The sequence below is a fragment of the Bufo gargarizans genome, chromosome 2, assembly GCF_014858855.1.
Source record: "Bufo gargarizans isolate SCDJY-AF-19 chromosome 2, ASM1485885v1, whole genome shotgun sequence".
Lineage (NCBI taxonomy): Eukaryota > Metazoa > Chordata > Amphibia > Anura > Bufonidae > Bufo > Bufo gargarizans.
The window spans coordinates 94,088,502-94,104,088 of NC_058081.1; the positions used below are offsets into that span (position 1 = coordinate 94,088,502).

Below are 15,587 nucleotides of genomic sequence, written 5' to 3' on the forward strand. Positions count from 1 at the left end.
GGTGATCGCTCTCCCATCTCAATAGTTTGTGGCGGTAGGTTTATGGTAGGTGGTGGTTACAAGGTTACCTGCATCAGACTTTTTGATGCAAATATCAAGAAAAGGAAGGTGATCCTTTGCAATTGGGCAATTGTAACTTATGGTCCGTGGTAGACGAATCCATGACGGAATTCTTAGAGAACCCGAACCTTGTACGCCGAACTTGAAAACACAAGTTCGCTCAACGCTAGTGGCAACCCTCAGCGTGGCCTAGTATGAAAAAATGGATGCGGCGTGCTATGCCCAGCACATATGGCCCCTCGCTTTGTGTAAAGTTAGGAGGTGCGACATAGATAAAAAGGGAGGAATAGCTGCGGGTTTTCTACAGAACTACTGGATGCTCCAAAACATTGTAACTTTCTCTTCAGGTGTTTTGAGTAGTGTTGAGAGAACTTGTGTTTTAAGTTCGGGTTATCGAAGTATCCCGTTATGGATTCCGCTACCATAACGGAATTTATCATCCATAACGGGATACTTCGATAAACACAGGTTCGCCCAACACTAGTTTTGAGCCTAATAGGGTGCCGTAGTTTAGTCTCACGCACGGGCGGAAGTCAGCGTCCCGGGGAACTGCGTCAGGCTGAATCCTGTGCTTGGGGCCGCCACACCACAGCCGCCGTCCTCAGCACAGACCGCAGCCTGATGCACCGCTGCACACACCCGGCTGACAAGCGTTTCTCTTCACGCTTCTTGGGAACCCTGAACGCCCCGCCTACTTGTAAAGACTGACAAGTCGTCAAGCCAATCACTGCTCTATGACCCAGAGGGGCGTGTAATCGCTATCAAGCTGGGCGGGGCATATGGGGGAGTGAGTGGTCGCCCTTGCGCACTTCCCGCGAGGTTTGGTTTCTGGGCGGGCTCGGCCGGAAGTGGCTGCCAGTAGTCGGTGTTCGTGTCCTCCCATCATATAGTGAGAAGCGGTCGCAGCGGAGCGGGGCGGAGATCTCAGTCTCCTTCCCCGGCAACATGAGCTTTCTCTTGTGAGTGGCGGGCAACCTGGAGACGGGCGGGGGGCGCTTCAGTGCAAGCATAGAAAGGGGATGTGAGGGGAGGCCCCGGCTGTCAGGCCTGCAGAGACCCTCCTCCCGGGGCGCCCCCCACATCCTCAGCCGGGGAGGTTGTACTGAACGTGTGGAGAGTGCAGGGGAGCTGGACATGGGTCCTCCCCCTGTGTACAGGGATTATACAGTGATTAGTATCGGGTCCTCTCCTCATTACCATGGTATCTGATGATGTCATCATGGGGGTAGTCAGGCAGTAAATCACCTGTCATGCCAGTCTGATGCCCTGATCTAGTGGACGACCCTACAGATTCTCGCGAGCGAAAGGGATCCCAGCTCAGACCCCACTGATGATGTCATCAGACATTTTATGATGTCACCTCCGTTAGTATAATGTTGTTTTGTTATGTTCCCCCAGCGGTAGTCGATCTTCAAAAACATTCAAACCCAAGAAGAACATCCCGGAAGGATCGCATCAGTACGAGCTCCTGAAACATGCAGAGGCCACGCTCGGCAGCGGTAACCTGCGGCAGGCGGTCATGTTACCGGAGGGAGAGGATCTCAATGAGTGGATTGCTGTGAACAGTGAGTATGCCGGCAGTCATGTACTGGGAGGGAGACCTCTTGTCATACGTACGCCTGCAAGGGCCACACTATATGGGGATGTAGTTTAGTGTCTTGGGCACCATCACTCTGCCCCTTGCCCGTTACGTTTTCTGATGTTGAGGTCTCGGATCACCTTTGGCTCCTATTTGGCCCCTTTAAGAACATAGTTTCCGTGCTGCGGTGTAATATACAGTGTGGATGTTCTAGGGGCCCCCAGCTGATTGAACCCCTCAATCGTCTGGAGGCAGAGACATATTTAAACCAATAACTGTTACTTACACCCCTAACACATCTCCTCTCACGGATATTTTCTAGTTGCTTCCCAGTTTGCAGAAGTGGGAATACTCCCACTAGTTAGATGTCGGCAGAAGTCTGTGTTCTGGGTCCATGTGTAAAGCGCTGCTGTGCCGCACTGTTAGCTCAGCTGTGTCTAAATGATATGAAGGGACAAATCTGGACATGGGCTGTCAGGGCCTCTCACAGGGAATATACTTACCTGCGTGGCTGCTTCTGGTCACACGCGATGCTAGGGAGGCTCATCCCGTCCCCGCCTGCCATTGGCTGCTCCCCCCGACACCGGATGTTTTCATCCATGCATGGGGAGAAGTGGCAGTGCAGGGCCCCAGGTAAGTATATTCCCTGTGAGGGGACCGGGCACATGGAGGGACAGTTATTGATATTGGATAACCCCTTTTATCCAATGCCTCAGACGGATGCCATACACTGACATCCATCAGCATAGGGTGGCATTGTAAAAAAAATAAAAATAAGGTAAAATGTGTTCTACCCTGTCCTTATACTATAAACAGTGATAAGCAGGGTGTTCTATTGGTGATATATAATCAGTTCTCACCTCTCCTGTGTTCTTCCCTGTCCTTATACTATATAAACAGTGATAAGCAGGGTGTTCTAGTGGTGATAGATAATCAGTTCTCATCTCTCCTGTGTTGTACCCTGTCCTTATACTATAATCAGTGATGAGAAGAGTTCTCTAGTGGTGATAGATAATCAGTTCTCACCTCTCCGGTTTTCTCTTCTGTCTCTTATACTATATGCAGTGATAAGAAGGGTTCTCTAGTGGTGATAGAGAATCAGTTTTCACCTCTCTTGTGTTCTTCTCTGTCATACTATAAACAATGATAAGCAGGGTGTTCTAGTGGTGATGGCCGCAGCCTCCCTCCGTTGTGGGAGGAATCATACTTGCCTGCTGTCCTCAGCTATGCACTGGTTCCCAAGTGTCTATCTTCTAGTCTGCAGCTTGCTTAATTCCTCTCTATGATCATCTGCTCTGCTGGCGTCCTCAGTGATGTCTCTTGTGGACACATCAGTGCTGATTCCAGTCCAGTAGTAGAGCTGATGATCATGGCAGAGAGGCAGCCACAGAAACCAGTGCTCATCAGCGGAGCTGTGGATAGCAGGAACAGGGCATGCTAAAGTTTGGGCACCGCCGGTAAAAATTACTGTTCCTGTGAACAGTTAAGCAGGTTGAACATGAAAGGATCTCTGAAAGACATGCAGTTAAAGATGACACATTCCCTTTGTGTTTTAAACAAAAACTATTTTTTTTATTTTCATCTTTTACATTTTCAAAATTACAAAAAACTACCTGAAGCAAAACTTTTGGCACCCTGCATGGTTACTACCTAGTAGCAAGTATCACGGCTTGTAAACCCTTTTTGTAGCCAGCCAAGGGTCTTTCAATTCAGTCCTTCCAGTTCTGTGAGATTGATAAATGCAACTTGCTGAAGTGAGACAACCCCTTTAACACCCCTTTGGGGATCAGTCCTGCTTAAAGGGGTTGTCTGGGTTCAGATCTGAACCCGGACATACCTCCATTTTCACCCAGGCAGCACCCATAACAGGATGCTCTCCTTTGCCCTGTGCTAAATCGCGCAGGGCAAAGGCATTTTTGGGAGATCTGGTGACGTACCGGGGCCCTCCATGGGGCTGGCAGGAAGCCCAGTGACGTTACCGGCACTGATGGGCGGGCTGTAGCGCTGCCCTAGCCAGTAAAACAGCTAGGGCAGCGCTAAAGCCCGCCTATCAGAGCCGGTGACGTTTGTGATAAACAAAAGAGCCCGTGCCCTGCACGATCTAGCGCAGGGCAAGGGAGTGCATTGGAGCATGAGATGCTCTTGTCAGGGAGGGCTGCCTGGTGAAAGTAAGGGTATGTCAAGTTTCAGCTCTTAACCCGGACAACCCCTTTAAGGCAAGTGTATTTGTACATTGCACATAATGGGGTTGCCTGATTGATTTAACTGCAGGAACCTCTTTAGTTTTTACTTTTGTTTAAGCCTTATCTTAGGTTTCTTTACTGAGGTTGTGCAGTCCCTACATGTAGATCTGTATGTTGAGAGGCCAGGATGGCTCACATGTCTGTTCATGTGCCTCCCCCGTTCTCAGGAAGTTCCAGTGATGTCATAGTGATGTCATTGGTGTGGCATCATGACTTCAGCATCAGGGCTCTGTTCTGTCTCGGTTCCGTTGTACATGCTATGGTCAGAGATAGTAGATGACAGACTGGTACCTGCAGACCCGGTGTGCTGTCTGGGTCAGGGAACTCGTGGCTGGCCTGATCAATCAGTTCTTGGGTAAAGGTATTATTCACACAAGGCGGATAAAGGGTCAGGAGTTTTTCTGAAAACTTTTGATATAGAGACATGAAAGTTTTTGATCCGAGTGCTGAGACCCCCACTCACATGGTTCTTTCTCTGCTCCGGGAGAGGAAGCGAGACAGACTCAATGGAAAGTCATGGGGCTTTCTCAGACCGTCCCCTGCAGCATGCTATGCAAGCACTTCTCTCTCGCGATCAGGGGGGTCTCTGAACTCAGGACCCCACCAGTCAAAACTTTTGATATATCTCCAACATTTTCTGAAAACTCAGTGACCCCTTTAAATTACAGTTTATTGCTTTTATTGCAGCAAAATCACAACCTAAAACATGGTTCAGTTGCACCTATAACACACAGTCTAACAGCATTGTGTGACTAAGACCCGCCGAGTAGTTATAGGTCCATCAGGCCTGAGCTGGACTGCACCGAGACTGTGCCGGTAGTGTATCGGGGGATGCAGGAGTCAGACTTATAATCTCCTTCCACAGAAAAGCACAGTTTGCCGTATGTGACGTAGACGCGTGGTGTTTCAACGCCTTCTTCTAGGAGTCCCGCAGCCCTTACTTACAGACGCTGTCCGTGTTCTATCTGTTCGTTTATCAGAATGGCTCCTTTTGAGTGTGGGTGACCCTGATAATGGAGCAGCAGTGGATGAGTCCAATTATATGGATGTTGTTAGAAGAGCTATTTCACCCTCTGCCATATGCAGAATGCAGGCTGCTGTAGCCTGGTACCTGTATTCTGCCCTCCTCCTCTGGCTCATAAAGGCTTAGGCTACTTTCACATTTGTGGCAGCCTTCTCCGGCAGGTGAACAGCCTGTCTGATCTGTGCTGCAGCTAGGGCACACTTGCCCACTCCGGCCCTATTCACTATGATCGGGGCGGAGGTCCGGCTACAGCACGGCAAACATGCTGAGAGGCGGCTGGAATAAAACTATGACATGCCATAGTTTTATTCTGGCCACCTCTCGGCATGTTTGCCGTGCTGTAGCCGGACCTCCGGCCCACCCCCATTGTAGTGAATAGGGCCGGAGTGGACTTCTGGCGGCACACGTGCACTAGCGGCAGCACAGATCTGGCAGGCTGTTCACCTACTGGCGAAGGCTGCCACAAATATGAAAGTAGCCTTAGGGATGATATCTATTAGGGAAGGTGCGGTACATGATTTATGGTCACACCTGTATTTTCATATATTTCCTTGCCTTGATAGACATTTTATATTCTGTCCGGCTGTGCAGAGTCCTCTAGATCAGTAGTTCTCAATCTATTTCTCGACAGGTACAGCCAAGTGACCCTATAATGCCCCTTATGTGTGCCATAAGACAGAATTGCCTGCTTATTTGTGTCATAAGAAAAAAAAAATCTCCCTTATACTGCTGCCTTTATTAGTAATGATCCCATGGTGCCACTCTATTTAAAATAATGCCCCTGCCCCCCCTGTGGTGACCCAACAGCATCCTGCTAAAGTAAAATAACATGCTGGTATACGTAGCTCCATGCCACGGTCTCCTGCTTGCAGCCCGACGGTACCGACCTCATTGAGCCGCCTGTTCCGGCCTCTGATGGGCTTCTGGCCTGGTGCCTATTGGAGTGAAGACGGGACAGGGACATCGCTCCGTGCCTTGCCGCAGCATTCAACTGCATCACCTTGAGGACGTCAGTATAGTTGAATGTCGAGAGACCCTCTTGCTTACCCCCTCAACCTGTGGCGAGTACCACATGGGGTACAGATACCGCAGGTAGATGCTCTTCTCTCTGTCTAATAGAGAAGGGTCCAAGTTGAGGATTTTCAGCTGTGATGCCTGTAGGCCGTCAGACATGGTTACCCCAGAGGGATGGATGCCCAAAGAGGAGTATTCCTTGCAGTTTCTTTTTTACTTCCCTATAGGTCTAGGAGACGTATGCTCGGCAATGACACATGTTACAGGCATTCATTGGGCACTTCCTAAATGTAACCAGATCTCATCCTTGATTTTGTGGACAAGGATTAAATGTTATCAGTAATTTGTATTTTTTTCCCCCCCTCAGCTGTGGATTTCTTCAACCAGATTAACATGCTGTATGGAACAATCACCGAGTTCTGCACGGAGAGCAGCTGCTCAGTGATGTCTGCGGGGCCCAGGTATGTGCCAGCCTGCTGAGAGGAACCACACAAATAGATGTATTTGGGGGATGGCGTTGAATGGCTGGTCTTCCAGTTTGTTGTTGGACACTTCTCCTGTTTCTGACCACCTGCCTGCCCTGCACAGCTGACCTCGGAGCTGATGAAGGATTCTTGTTACTTCCCTTTAGGGACCATTCACATGTGGCAGATAAGGGCTCGTGCACACAACCGTATGAGTTTTGCTGTCCGCAAAAGGGGATCCACACAAAATACAGATGACGTCTGTGTGCAATCCGTATTTTGCGGAATGAAACAGCTGGTCCATTCACACGTCTGCATAATGGGTCCACATCCATTCCGCAATTATGCGGAACAGGTGCGGATTGATTCATTTTCAAAGGGGCCACAAAAGATGTGGACAGCAGACTTCTGTTCCGTGCCCCGCGAAAAAAATAGAGCATGTCCTATACTATACACAGCCACAGACAAGAATAGGCATTTCTATCATAGTGCCGGCCAAGTGTGGGCCGCAAAACAGTTGCAGACGTGTGAATGGACCCTAACAGTACTATCCTTGTCCGTAATGCAGACAATAATAGGACATGTTCTATTTTTTTTTTTTTTTTTTTTTGCGGAACGGGTATACGGAAACGGAATACACACGGAGTAACTTCTGTTATTTTTTTTTTATTTTATTTTTTCTCCTGACCCATTGAAATGAATGGTTCCGCATATGGTCCACAAAAAAAAACTAAACGGACACGGAAAGAAAATACGTTTGTGTGCATGAGCCCTAAGTCATAAATGTCTGCTCGATGGGGTCCCATCCGCTATAAGGAGAACAGAGGTCCTTTGATTAAATGGCCGCACAGCTCTAACTGTTCTAGGCCGTGTGCGGTATGGACAAGCTAGTACCTGTCTTGTATTTGACACTTATGGCCAAAATTTCCTTTTGTGGGGGTAAAAAAAATGATCTAGGGTGTATTCACACAAAGCAGACTTGTTGCAGAACATCGTCATGGGGTGGGTCTTCCGCATATGCTGCCACATGGGAATTTACCTTTTAAGATGAGTTTTCTGAAGATCAAGGTAAGGGCTCATGCACACGAACATGTGTGACCCACAAATAGCGGGTCCACGGTATATAGGCACTGGTCGTGTGTGCGGACCCATTGAAACAATCTGCAAGATACGGAGTGCTTCTGTGCTATTTCAGTCTATGCTTTCCCACCCCTAATAAATGGAACGTGTTCTACTTTTTTTGTGGTGCGGATTGAGGACCCATTTAAGTGAATTGGCACACATCTGTAAATGGTGGGCACACTGCCGGTGTCCGTGCATTGCAGACCGCTATTTAGCGGACACGCAGGTTTTTGTGCATGGGCCCTAAAACAGACCTGCTATAGGGGATAGCAGGATATTTTGAACTGTAATTCCTAGATATGTTCTAGAAATTAATTTAGATCATGAGGCGTATCGGTACTGTCGTCATACTCTGTCTTGATGTTCTTCCTCCGGGCTACGTGAGATCACGGTATTTGGATGGAATGGTAAAATAAATGAGGGCAGCGGCCATGTTTAGTTCATGTTGTGGCTGAGGGCTTCTTGTCTCATGAATTGGCTCTGGTTTTAGTTCCTACCTGCACGCATTGCAGATTACCTGCAGTTTTTCCACATGGGTTCTTGTGCAGAAAAAGCGCAGCATAATACAGTAACTTATTAAGAAAAAAAACATCTAAAAAATAACTTTTAATCTGGAGGATACTGGAGCCTTCCCTGGGTAAATATACATATACAATACAGTGGGCAATGTGTGTGGCAAGCCCGTGGGCATCTTTTCAGAGAAACTACAGGAATGGTGAGTAAATGGCGCACACATTGCCCACTGTATTGTATATTTACCCAGGGAAGGCCCCAGTACCCTAATTATATTAGTCACACTTTTTGTGGGCATTTATATTTTGTTTCATTTTTTGTTTCTTTGGGGGTAATTTTTTCCTACCATTTCTTTTAATATAGGTGATTTAAGTTATATTTTAGATTTTTTTTTTCCTAAGTTACTTTTCTACCCCTCTTTCACCAACACTTTTTTGTGATCATGTCTAATACGGTACCAGCAGAGCGTATGAGGTTAGACAACGCTCATGTGCTTTTTTTTTTTTCTTCCATGCGGTAATGGACCTGCCGTGCGGGTTTTGAAATCTGCAGCATGTCAATTCTGTGGCTCCGATTTCTGCAGCAAAACTGCATCAAATCCGAAAGTACGGTAACACGTGTGGATTTGGCATGGAAACGCACAGAAATTTGTGTGGCATTTCTGCCAAACAGCCGGCACCCGTAGCTTCAGGCTCCCAGTACCGCTCCCTCGCACCCGTGACTCAGCCAAGGTTTTTCTATAATCCTGACAATTCTTACTAGGTAAAACTCATAGGGGGAATTTATCAGAGGGGAATGTCTGAAGTCGGTTTTGCTTCAGTTTGTGTTGGAGAACTTTATGCCACATTTATCAAATGTCACAGGTTGTCTGATAAATGTTGGCTTGTCCTTAAACCTAACACTTCTGTGTGAAGAGGCTGCTCCAGTTTTCCTGCTCCTTTAAAAAAAAAAGTCTCAATAATAAATCTGGAGTAAAACTCATTAACATGGTTAACCACGCTCCCATATTACAAAACTGGAGTGAGTGGTGTACACATGCATAAAGGCGCAAACTTTTGCGCGAGTGTAAAAAGTCAGCCTGCCTAAAAAGTCGCACTCACTCCAGGAGGAGGGTGGAATAGGAAACCCGGAGGAGCTTCTCTAGACAGAAGGTTTAAGGACAAGACAAACTTGTCAAACAACCTGTGGCACAAAGTCCTCCAACACAGACTCCAGATATTCCCCTCTGATAAATTCCCCCCTTGGTGTCCAGCTGCCAAAGCCATTAAAAGGTTTGGGTTTCAGGCTAATAAGACAGTTAGGCCTCATTCACACATACGTGGATTTCCAGACCACGGTCCGTGAAACCCGTCCTGCTGAGTGCATAGCAATCAATGACGCCGTGTGCTTTGTGCTGCTGCTGCTGTACAGTAATACACTCGTATGATCTATACTGTACAGTGGCGGCACTAAGCGCACGGTGTCGTAGCAACCAATGACGCCGTGCACTCAGCAGGAAGGCAGGCCGGCTTTTCACGGACCGTGGTCCAACTATGTGTGAATGAGGCCTTGGAGAGAACCTGTCACCAATCAGCGTGTTGTAGAGCCCGACGAGCTGAATAGATGGATCTGTCATTTTGTGGGAAAAGATTCAGTAAAAACTTGTCATTTCTACAAACTACAATAAAGAGGTTGTCCCACTGCAGCTAATTTGCTGCAATTGTCCATATTGCCTCCTTTGCTGCCTTGATTAGTTTTTTTTATTCTGCTGGAACCTATTTTACGGCTTTTTGAATACAAAATAAACACTTGGATTTTTTTAAAGACAAATTCTCTTTTTTTTTTTTTTTTTTTTTTTTTTTTTTTTTTTTGTGTGCAGATACATTTTTCCATCACATTATACACTGCCCGTTTCCAGGGGTTAGGGCCACTGCTGCAGCACAGATACGAGGTGTGTATGCCTGCCTATGCACACCCCCATGGTCCGGGCCACCAGAGAAGCCAGTACCTTTTCGTATAGTGTGCAAGCATGACCACCGCTGCTGGATTGCAAGGTGGTCATGACCAGTGAATAATGTGATGGAAAAATGAATCCAGCCAGCAAAGGAGGCAATATGGACAATCACAATACATTAGTATGTGAGTCCTCTTCTTTTTCGGAGCTCCGTTGTACCTGGGTCTGATCAGTGACGGACAGCTATGTATACAGTATTACAGGGATAAGACCTAGCAATCTGCTCAGCTCTTCATGCTGTATAACCTGCTGACCGCAGTTCCTTGTGATGGGTTCTCTTTAATGTATGCCACAGTGGACAAAACTATAAAAATTAGAATTGTGAAGGAGTGAACTGTATTTTTGGAATTTCTAAATACTTTGACTCTTCTCTTTTTTTTTTAATTCTTTTTATTGAACACACAGTCAATTATGATGTCAATCTTTGTACACATATCATGACACAATGTACATCAGTAATGTTGATAATGACACAAAAGTGACACGACTTTGCACAATAAAAGAATAAAGACAATAACACAAACTTCTATGCCGTATACAATCCTTTGCTTATTCTTTCCTAGACAAGAGATATTTGCATGGTCGTGTAAAATCTTCTAATACACCTCCCCTCATAATTTCCAGTACATTCACCTGCACCAACTATTTCCGCATGTCAAGGTGTTTCATACTTATCCAACTTGTTCCGCATTTAGTGCTTCAGTTAGTCTTCTAGCAGAATAAGCTGTCCTAGAGGACGCACACCACACTCCCCACACTTTTTGAAATTTGGGCGAGCAGCCCCTATTCTTATACACTATGTTTTCATATGGTATGATAGTGTTAACCAGTTGTTTCCACTGCGTAAGAGAGGGTGCCCTGTCCCCCATCCATCTCATGGCTATTGCCTTACGTGCTAAAAATAATGTCTCTCTCAAAAAAATCCTAGTGTGATGCGAATGTACAGTTTCGTCTAGTATTCCAAATATGCAAATTTTCGGGTCTAGTGAGAGTGCGATGCCTATAAGATCTGAGAGCAAGTTTGTAACTTCACCCCAAAACGTTTGTAAAACTGGGCACGCCCAGATGAGGTGCCAAAAATCAGCGCCCTCTGACGTGCACCTATGGCATTCGGAGTGTGGACTCTTCTCTTTTTGTAAAGTAAATCTTTCACAGATGAGGTTCGGCTCATTTACCGGTTTCTATGTCTTACAGGTACGAATATCACTGGGCAGATGGCACAAACATTAAGAAGCCCATCAAGTGTTCTGCTCCCAAGTATATTGATTACCTGATGACCTGGGTTCAAGACCAGCTGGATGATGAGACGCTGTTCCCCTCCAAGATAGGTAAGTCAGTCGGCAGTTACTGGAACCTGATTCTATATGATAAAAGCCCAATAGATGTCATTAATGCATTTCTGCTGGAAAAATATAAAGGATTTTGTCATTCAGGCTATACATATAAGGGTCCGTTCACACGTCCGCAAAATGGGTCCGCATCCGTTCCGCAATTTAGCAAGACGGGTGCCGACCCATTAATTTTCAATGGGGCCGATATGTGCTGTACGCATTTGTGGATTCGCATTTCCGCATCCGTGCTTCCGTTTCCGCAAAAAAAAAAGAACATTTCCTATTCTTGTCTGCAATTGCGGACAAGATTAGGCATTTTCTATTATAGTGCCGCAATGTACGGTCTGCAAATTGCGGAATGCACATTGCCGGTGTCCATGTTTTGCGGATCCACAAAACACTTACGGACGTGTGAATGGACCCTAATGGATCTAATTGCCCTTAGCTGCTTTACCTAGTAAATCCCAGTAAGTGTTGGAGATGACTGTAGTTTGATATCAGTGTCAGGTTAAAGGTCCAGTCAGACGTCCACAATTGTTTTGTGTTCCTCAAAACGCGGGTACTGGCCATGTGCATTCCACATTTTGCGGATCGCACATGGCCGGCCCTGTGATAGAAATGCCTATTCTTGTCTGCGATTGCGGGTAAGAATAGGACATGCTCTATCTTTTTGCAAGGCTGCGGAACGGAACTACGGATGCGGACTGCACTACCTGAACTACGGACGGCCTAATGGACCCGAACTGGGTATTTCAGTTTATTGTGGCATCAGACCAAAGGAATTTGAGTAATTGCAAAGTGTTTTGAATTACTACATTTATTTAAAGGGCATCTGTCAGCAGATATGTACCTATGACACTGGCTGACCTGTTACATGTGCGCTTAAGGCATCAGCGTTGGTCCCATGTTCATATGTGCCCGCATTGCTGAGAAAAATGAGGTTTTAATATATGCAAATGAGCCTCTAGGAGCAACGGGGCGTTACCATTACACCTAGAGGCTCTATCTCTGCAACTACTACACCCCATGCACTCTGATTGGCAGGGCCATGCAGTGTAAATGTGATCAGGCCTGACCTGTTAATCAAAGTGCAGACGGCACAGCAGGGAGTTAAGCCTCTAGGTGTAATGGCAACGCCCCCGTTGCTCCTAGAGGCTCATTTCCATAAAATAAATGCAGACATATGAACATGGGACCAACACAGATGCCTTCAGCTGCCAAGCGCACATATAACAGGTCGACCAGTGTCTTACCTACAAATCTGACCGATGCCCTTTAAAGTGATGTCCCCATCTTGCATATTTGTGGCCTCTCCACAGAATAGGCCAGCAAGGCCTGATGGCTGCCGGTCCCACCTCTTGGATCCTCACCTTTTGAGAGATTAGGGCTGCTTTTTCCATTGAAGTCTGTCGTGGCGTGTGACCAACCCTCCATTAACTCCGATATGAAAGTGTCCGCTTTGAATTAGCAAGCGATGTGTGTTCTCTGGACTGGATCTAGACATAGTTTCAGACATGAAAGGGGTTCTCTGGGATTTTGATATTGGCCTGTCCTCAGGATAGGTCGGTTCTTCGGGAGCTCTGGTTACGCAGCGCTGCTCCCACTCACTTCAGTGGGTGAAACTTATGGGGTAAAAGCTATTTTTATTTTTTTTCATGGGTTTCACATCAAAATTGCTGCCAACTTCCCATTCCTTAGCATGATGTATGGCTTATGGTTATCTGTATTTGATAGCGGTGTATATTACCAATGCCAGGCAGTCACAGTACCCGGGTGGCCCTCTCTTCTTACAGCGTTAATCATTAGAAGTTTATTATACGGCGCTGTTCAGACTTCCCTGTTTGCTCTAGAACGGTGTCAGATAATTGTACAAGGCAGACGCTGGTAGGCGATGCTCCTTACGTCTCATGGACCTGCTTTTGTAAAGGCTGCATGTGTCCTGGGCCACGAGACATGATCAGCACATGATACAAGCCCGATTCCTCAGGCCGCGGTCATGTGCGGATCTCATGACAACACTTGATGATGTCAGCGCTGCCGGCACACACCGATCAGATTGTTTCTTCTGAAAACTGAGCTGGAAAAAAAAAAGAATCCGTAGGTTACTGTAGACAACACCAGTGCTTTGCTTGAAACCGACTTTGTACACGAGGGTCTGGACACTACGAAAATCGGAACAAGAAATGCCCTCATGGGGTCACCGTGTCGGCGGCCTCGCAGCATAGACGGAAGCCATTATAAAGCAATTTATATTATTTTCATACACTAAAGGCCTTCTTATACAGTATATCCTCATCGATGGTGAGAGCGGGCCTGCATCGGGGAGGGGTACATGTGTTAGGGATTGGACAAGCCATCACCATATCCTTTTGTCATTGTACTCTATTATATGACATCGCTACTTGTCCCCATCTTTTCAGATTAATCTGTATATTTTCGCAGTGAAAGTGGAAACGTGGTTTATAGGACGCTATACAGCTCAATGTTCTGATGGGTGGGACACTCGCGGTTCAGAAACGAAGGACTCCAGGTCCTCATGGTGCAGAGGTCGCACTACACTTTTTCTGGAAGAGTAAAAATACTCCCTCTGGCATTTTTGAAGAGTATTTTTTGCCGAGGAGAAGTATGAAAGTTGCAGTAATTATAATAAATAGAGGCCTTTATAACGTTAAAAGGTCGCTACCTATGCAGGGAAACCATTACTAGTCTACTCTGTAAGTGACTTCCTGCGTAAATGGCACATTTAGATAGTTATACATTTATCTGACTGTTATGTCATTGAAAAACTCATGTTTTCTTATTTTTAAAATATAACTCAGCCAAAAATGCAAACACTGCATCCTGACTGCACCAGCATGCCCTGATGAGAGGGACAGAAGATCGATCAGAGGCTGCTCAGCCAGGGCATGCTGGTGCACTGTAGTCAGGGTGTTATGTTTGCCTCTGTCAGTCCACATCATGTCTGGGTGCACAGGCAGCCACGTTATAAGTGCTCTGTATCTTCCATACTACATTGGGCCATCAGCACCATGATTGACCCCACATTAAGCTGTTCTGCTCTGTAGATCCCACATATGAGATGACAGAGCAGAAATATCTCCAGCTCTTTTGCAGGCATAGTACTGATGAGACAAATGTAATGTCCTGACTACACTGCACCAGCATGCCCTGGCTGAGCCTGTGATTATTCTTCTGTCCCTCGTTATAAGAGGCTCACCAGGGCATGCTGGTGCAGTCAGAGCAGCAATGTAATGTAATTGTGAGCCTGGCTCAGTTGGTGGACGTCGGCCGAGGACCTAGTGGCAGTGAAGGGGAGAACACCGGACGGGAGAGTTTAGCAGCAGTGGTGCCTCGGCGAGCAGCACTTCATCATACCTCTCCAGCCGTGACACCGGAGTAGACATCTTGTCTGGCAGCGGCCTCGCCTCTGATGGCTCTGCAGTCAGAAGAATGCCGCCGCACTGCATTCTTAGTGGTCCTAAGGTGTGGAAGCAGATGTCCGTGCTGTCCATCCATGCTCCTGTCAGTCGCGTTGAGCTAGCTGGCTGCCGCTGATCCAGAGCAGTTTTCTGCTAAACTAGAGCCATAGGGAATTGCTACTTGAGCAACTGCACACCCCAGACCGGCACAGCTGATGTGACATGGTGCTGCCTCCAGCTCTGCAAGCTCCACGTACATATACCGTAGGAGCTTGTCCCCAGATATTGGTCAACCTACGCAGTCCTCATGGGTCTTTCCTCTGCCGCCCCTCACACAGGTACCAGCCACAATCTGCTTAGGATACTTTCACATCTGCGATTTCAGTTAAATGTTTTTCCATTTTGTCCCCATTCGTTGTCAATGGGGATAAAACTGATCAGGATGCATAAGTATGACACTGTTCCGTTTTAGTGCCGGACACAAAGCCGCAGAAAAAAACAATTTGGGACCCTACAATGATTTTCCTACCGGATCCAGCATAAAAGGATGCATCCAGATGTATTAAATGGCACAGATCCGTTTAATTCTGGTTTCTCGCCCAATTTCCTTGGGGGACACAGAAGACCTTGGGTATAGCTCATCTCCATAGGAGGCGTGACACTAAGTGAGAACTGTTAAGCCCCTCCTCCACAGCTATACCCTCAGCCTGGAGAGAGAGACTGCCAGTTTTTGCTTAGTGTCCAAGGAGGCAAGACACTCCCTGCTACTGCAGGGCTGTTTTTCTCCTGTTTGGTTTTTAGTTTTGATTTTTGCTTTTTTCTTTT

General features: G+C 46.7%; 1 protein-coding gene across 1 annotated transcript in view; it reads left to right on the forward strand.

Annotated features, from left to right (window-relative positions):
* The first annotated feature begins 598 nt into the window (after window positions 1-598).
* Window positions 599-15,587, forward strand: part of LOC122927453 (MOB kinase activator 1A) — a 32,252-nt gene continuing 17,263 nt past the window's right edge. The window contains exons 1-4 of the mRNA XM_044279310.1: window positions 599-1,019; window positions 1,459-1,625; window positions 6,288-6,381; window positions 11,207-11,340. Coding sequence (XP_044135245.1) covers window positions 1,006-1,019; window positions 1,459-1,625; window positions 6,288-6,381; window positions 11,207-11,340 — 409 coding nt within the window. The 5' untranslated portion in view covers window positions 599-1,005. The remainder of the gene's footprint in view (window positions 1,020-1,458; window positions 1,626-6,287; window positions 6,382-11,206; window positions 11,341-15,587) is intronic.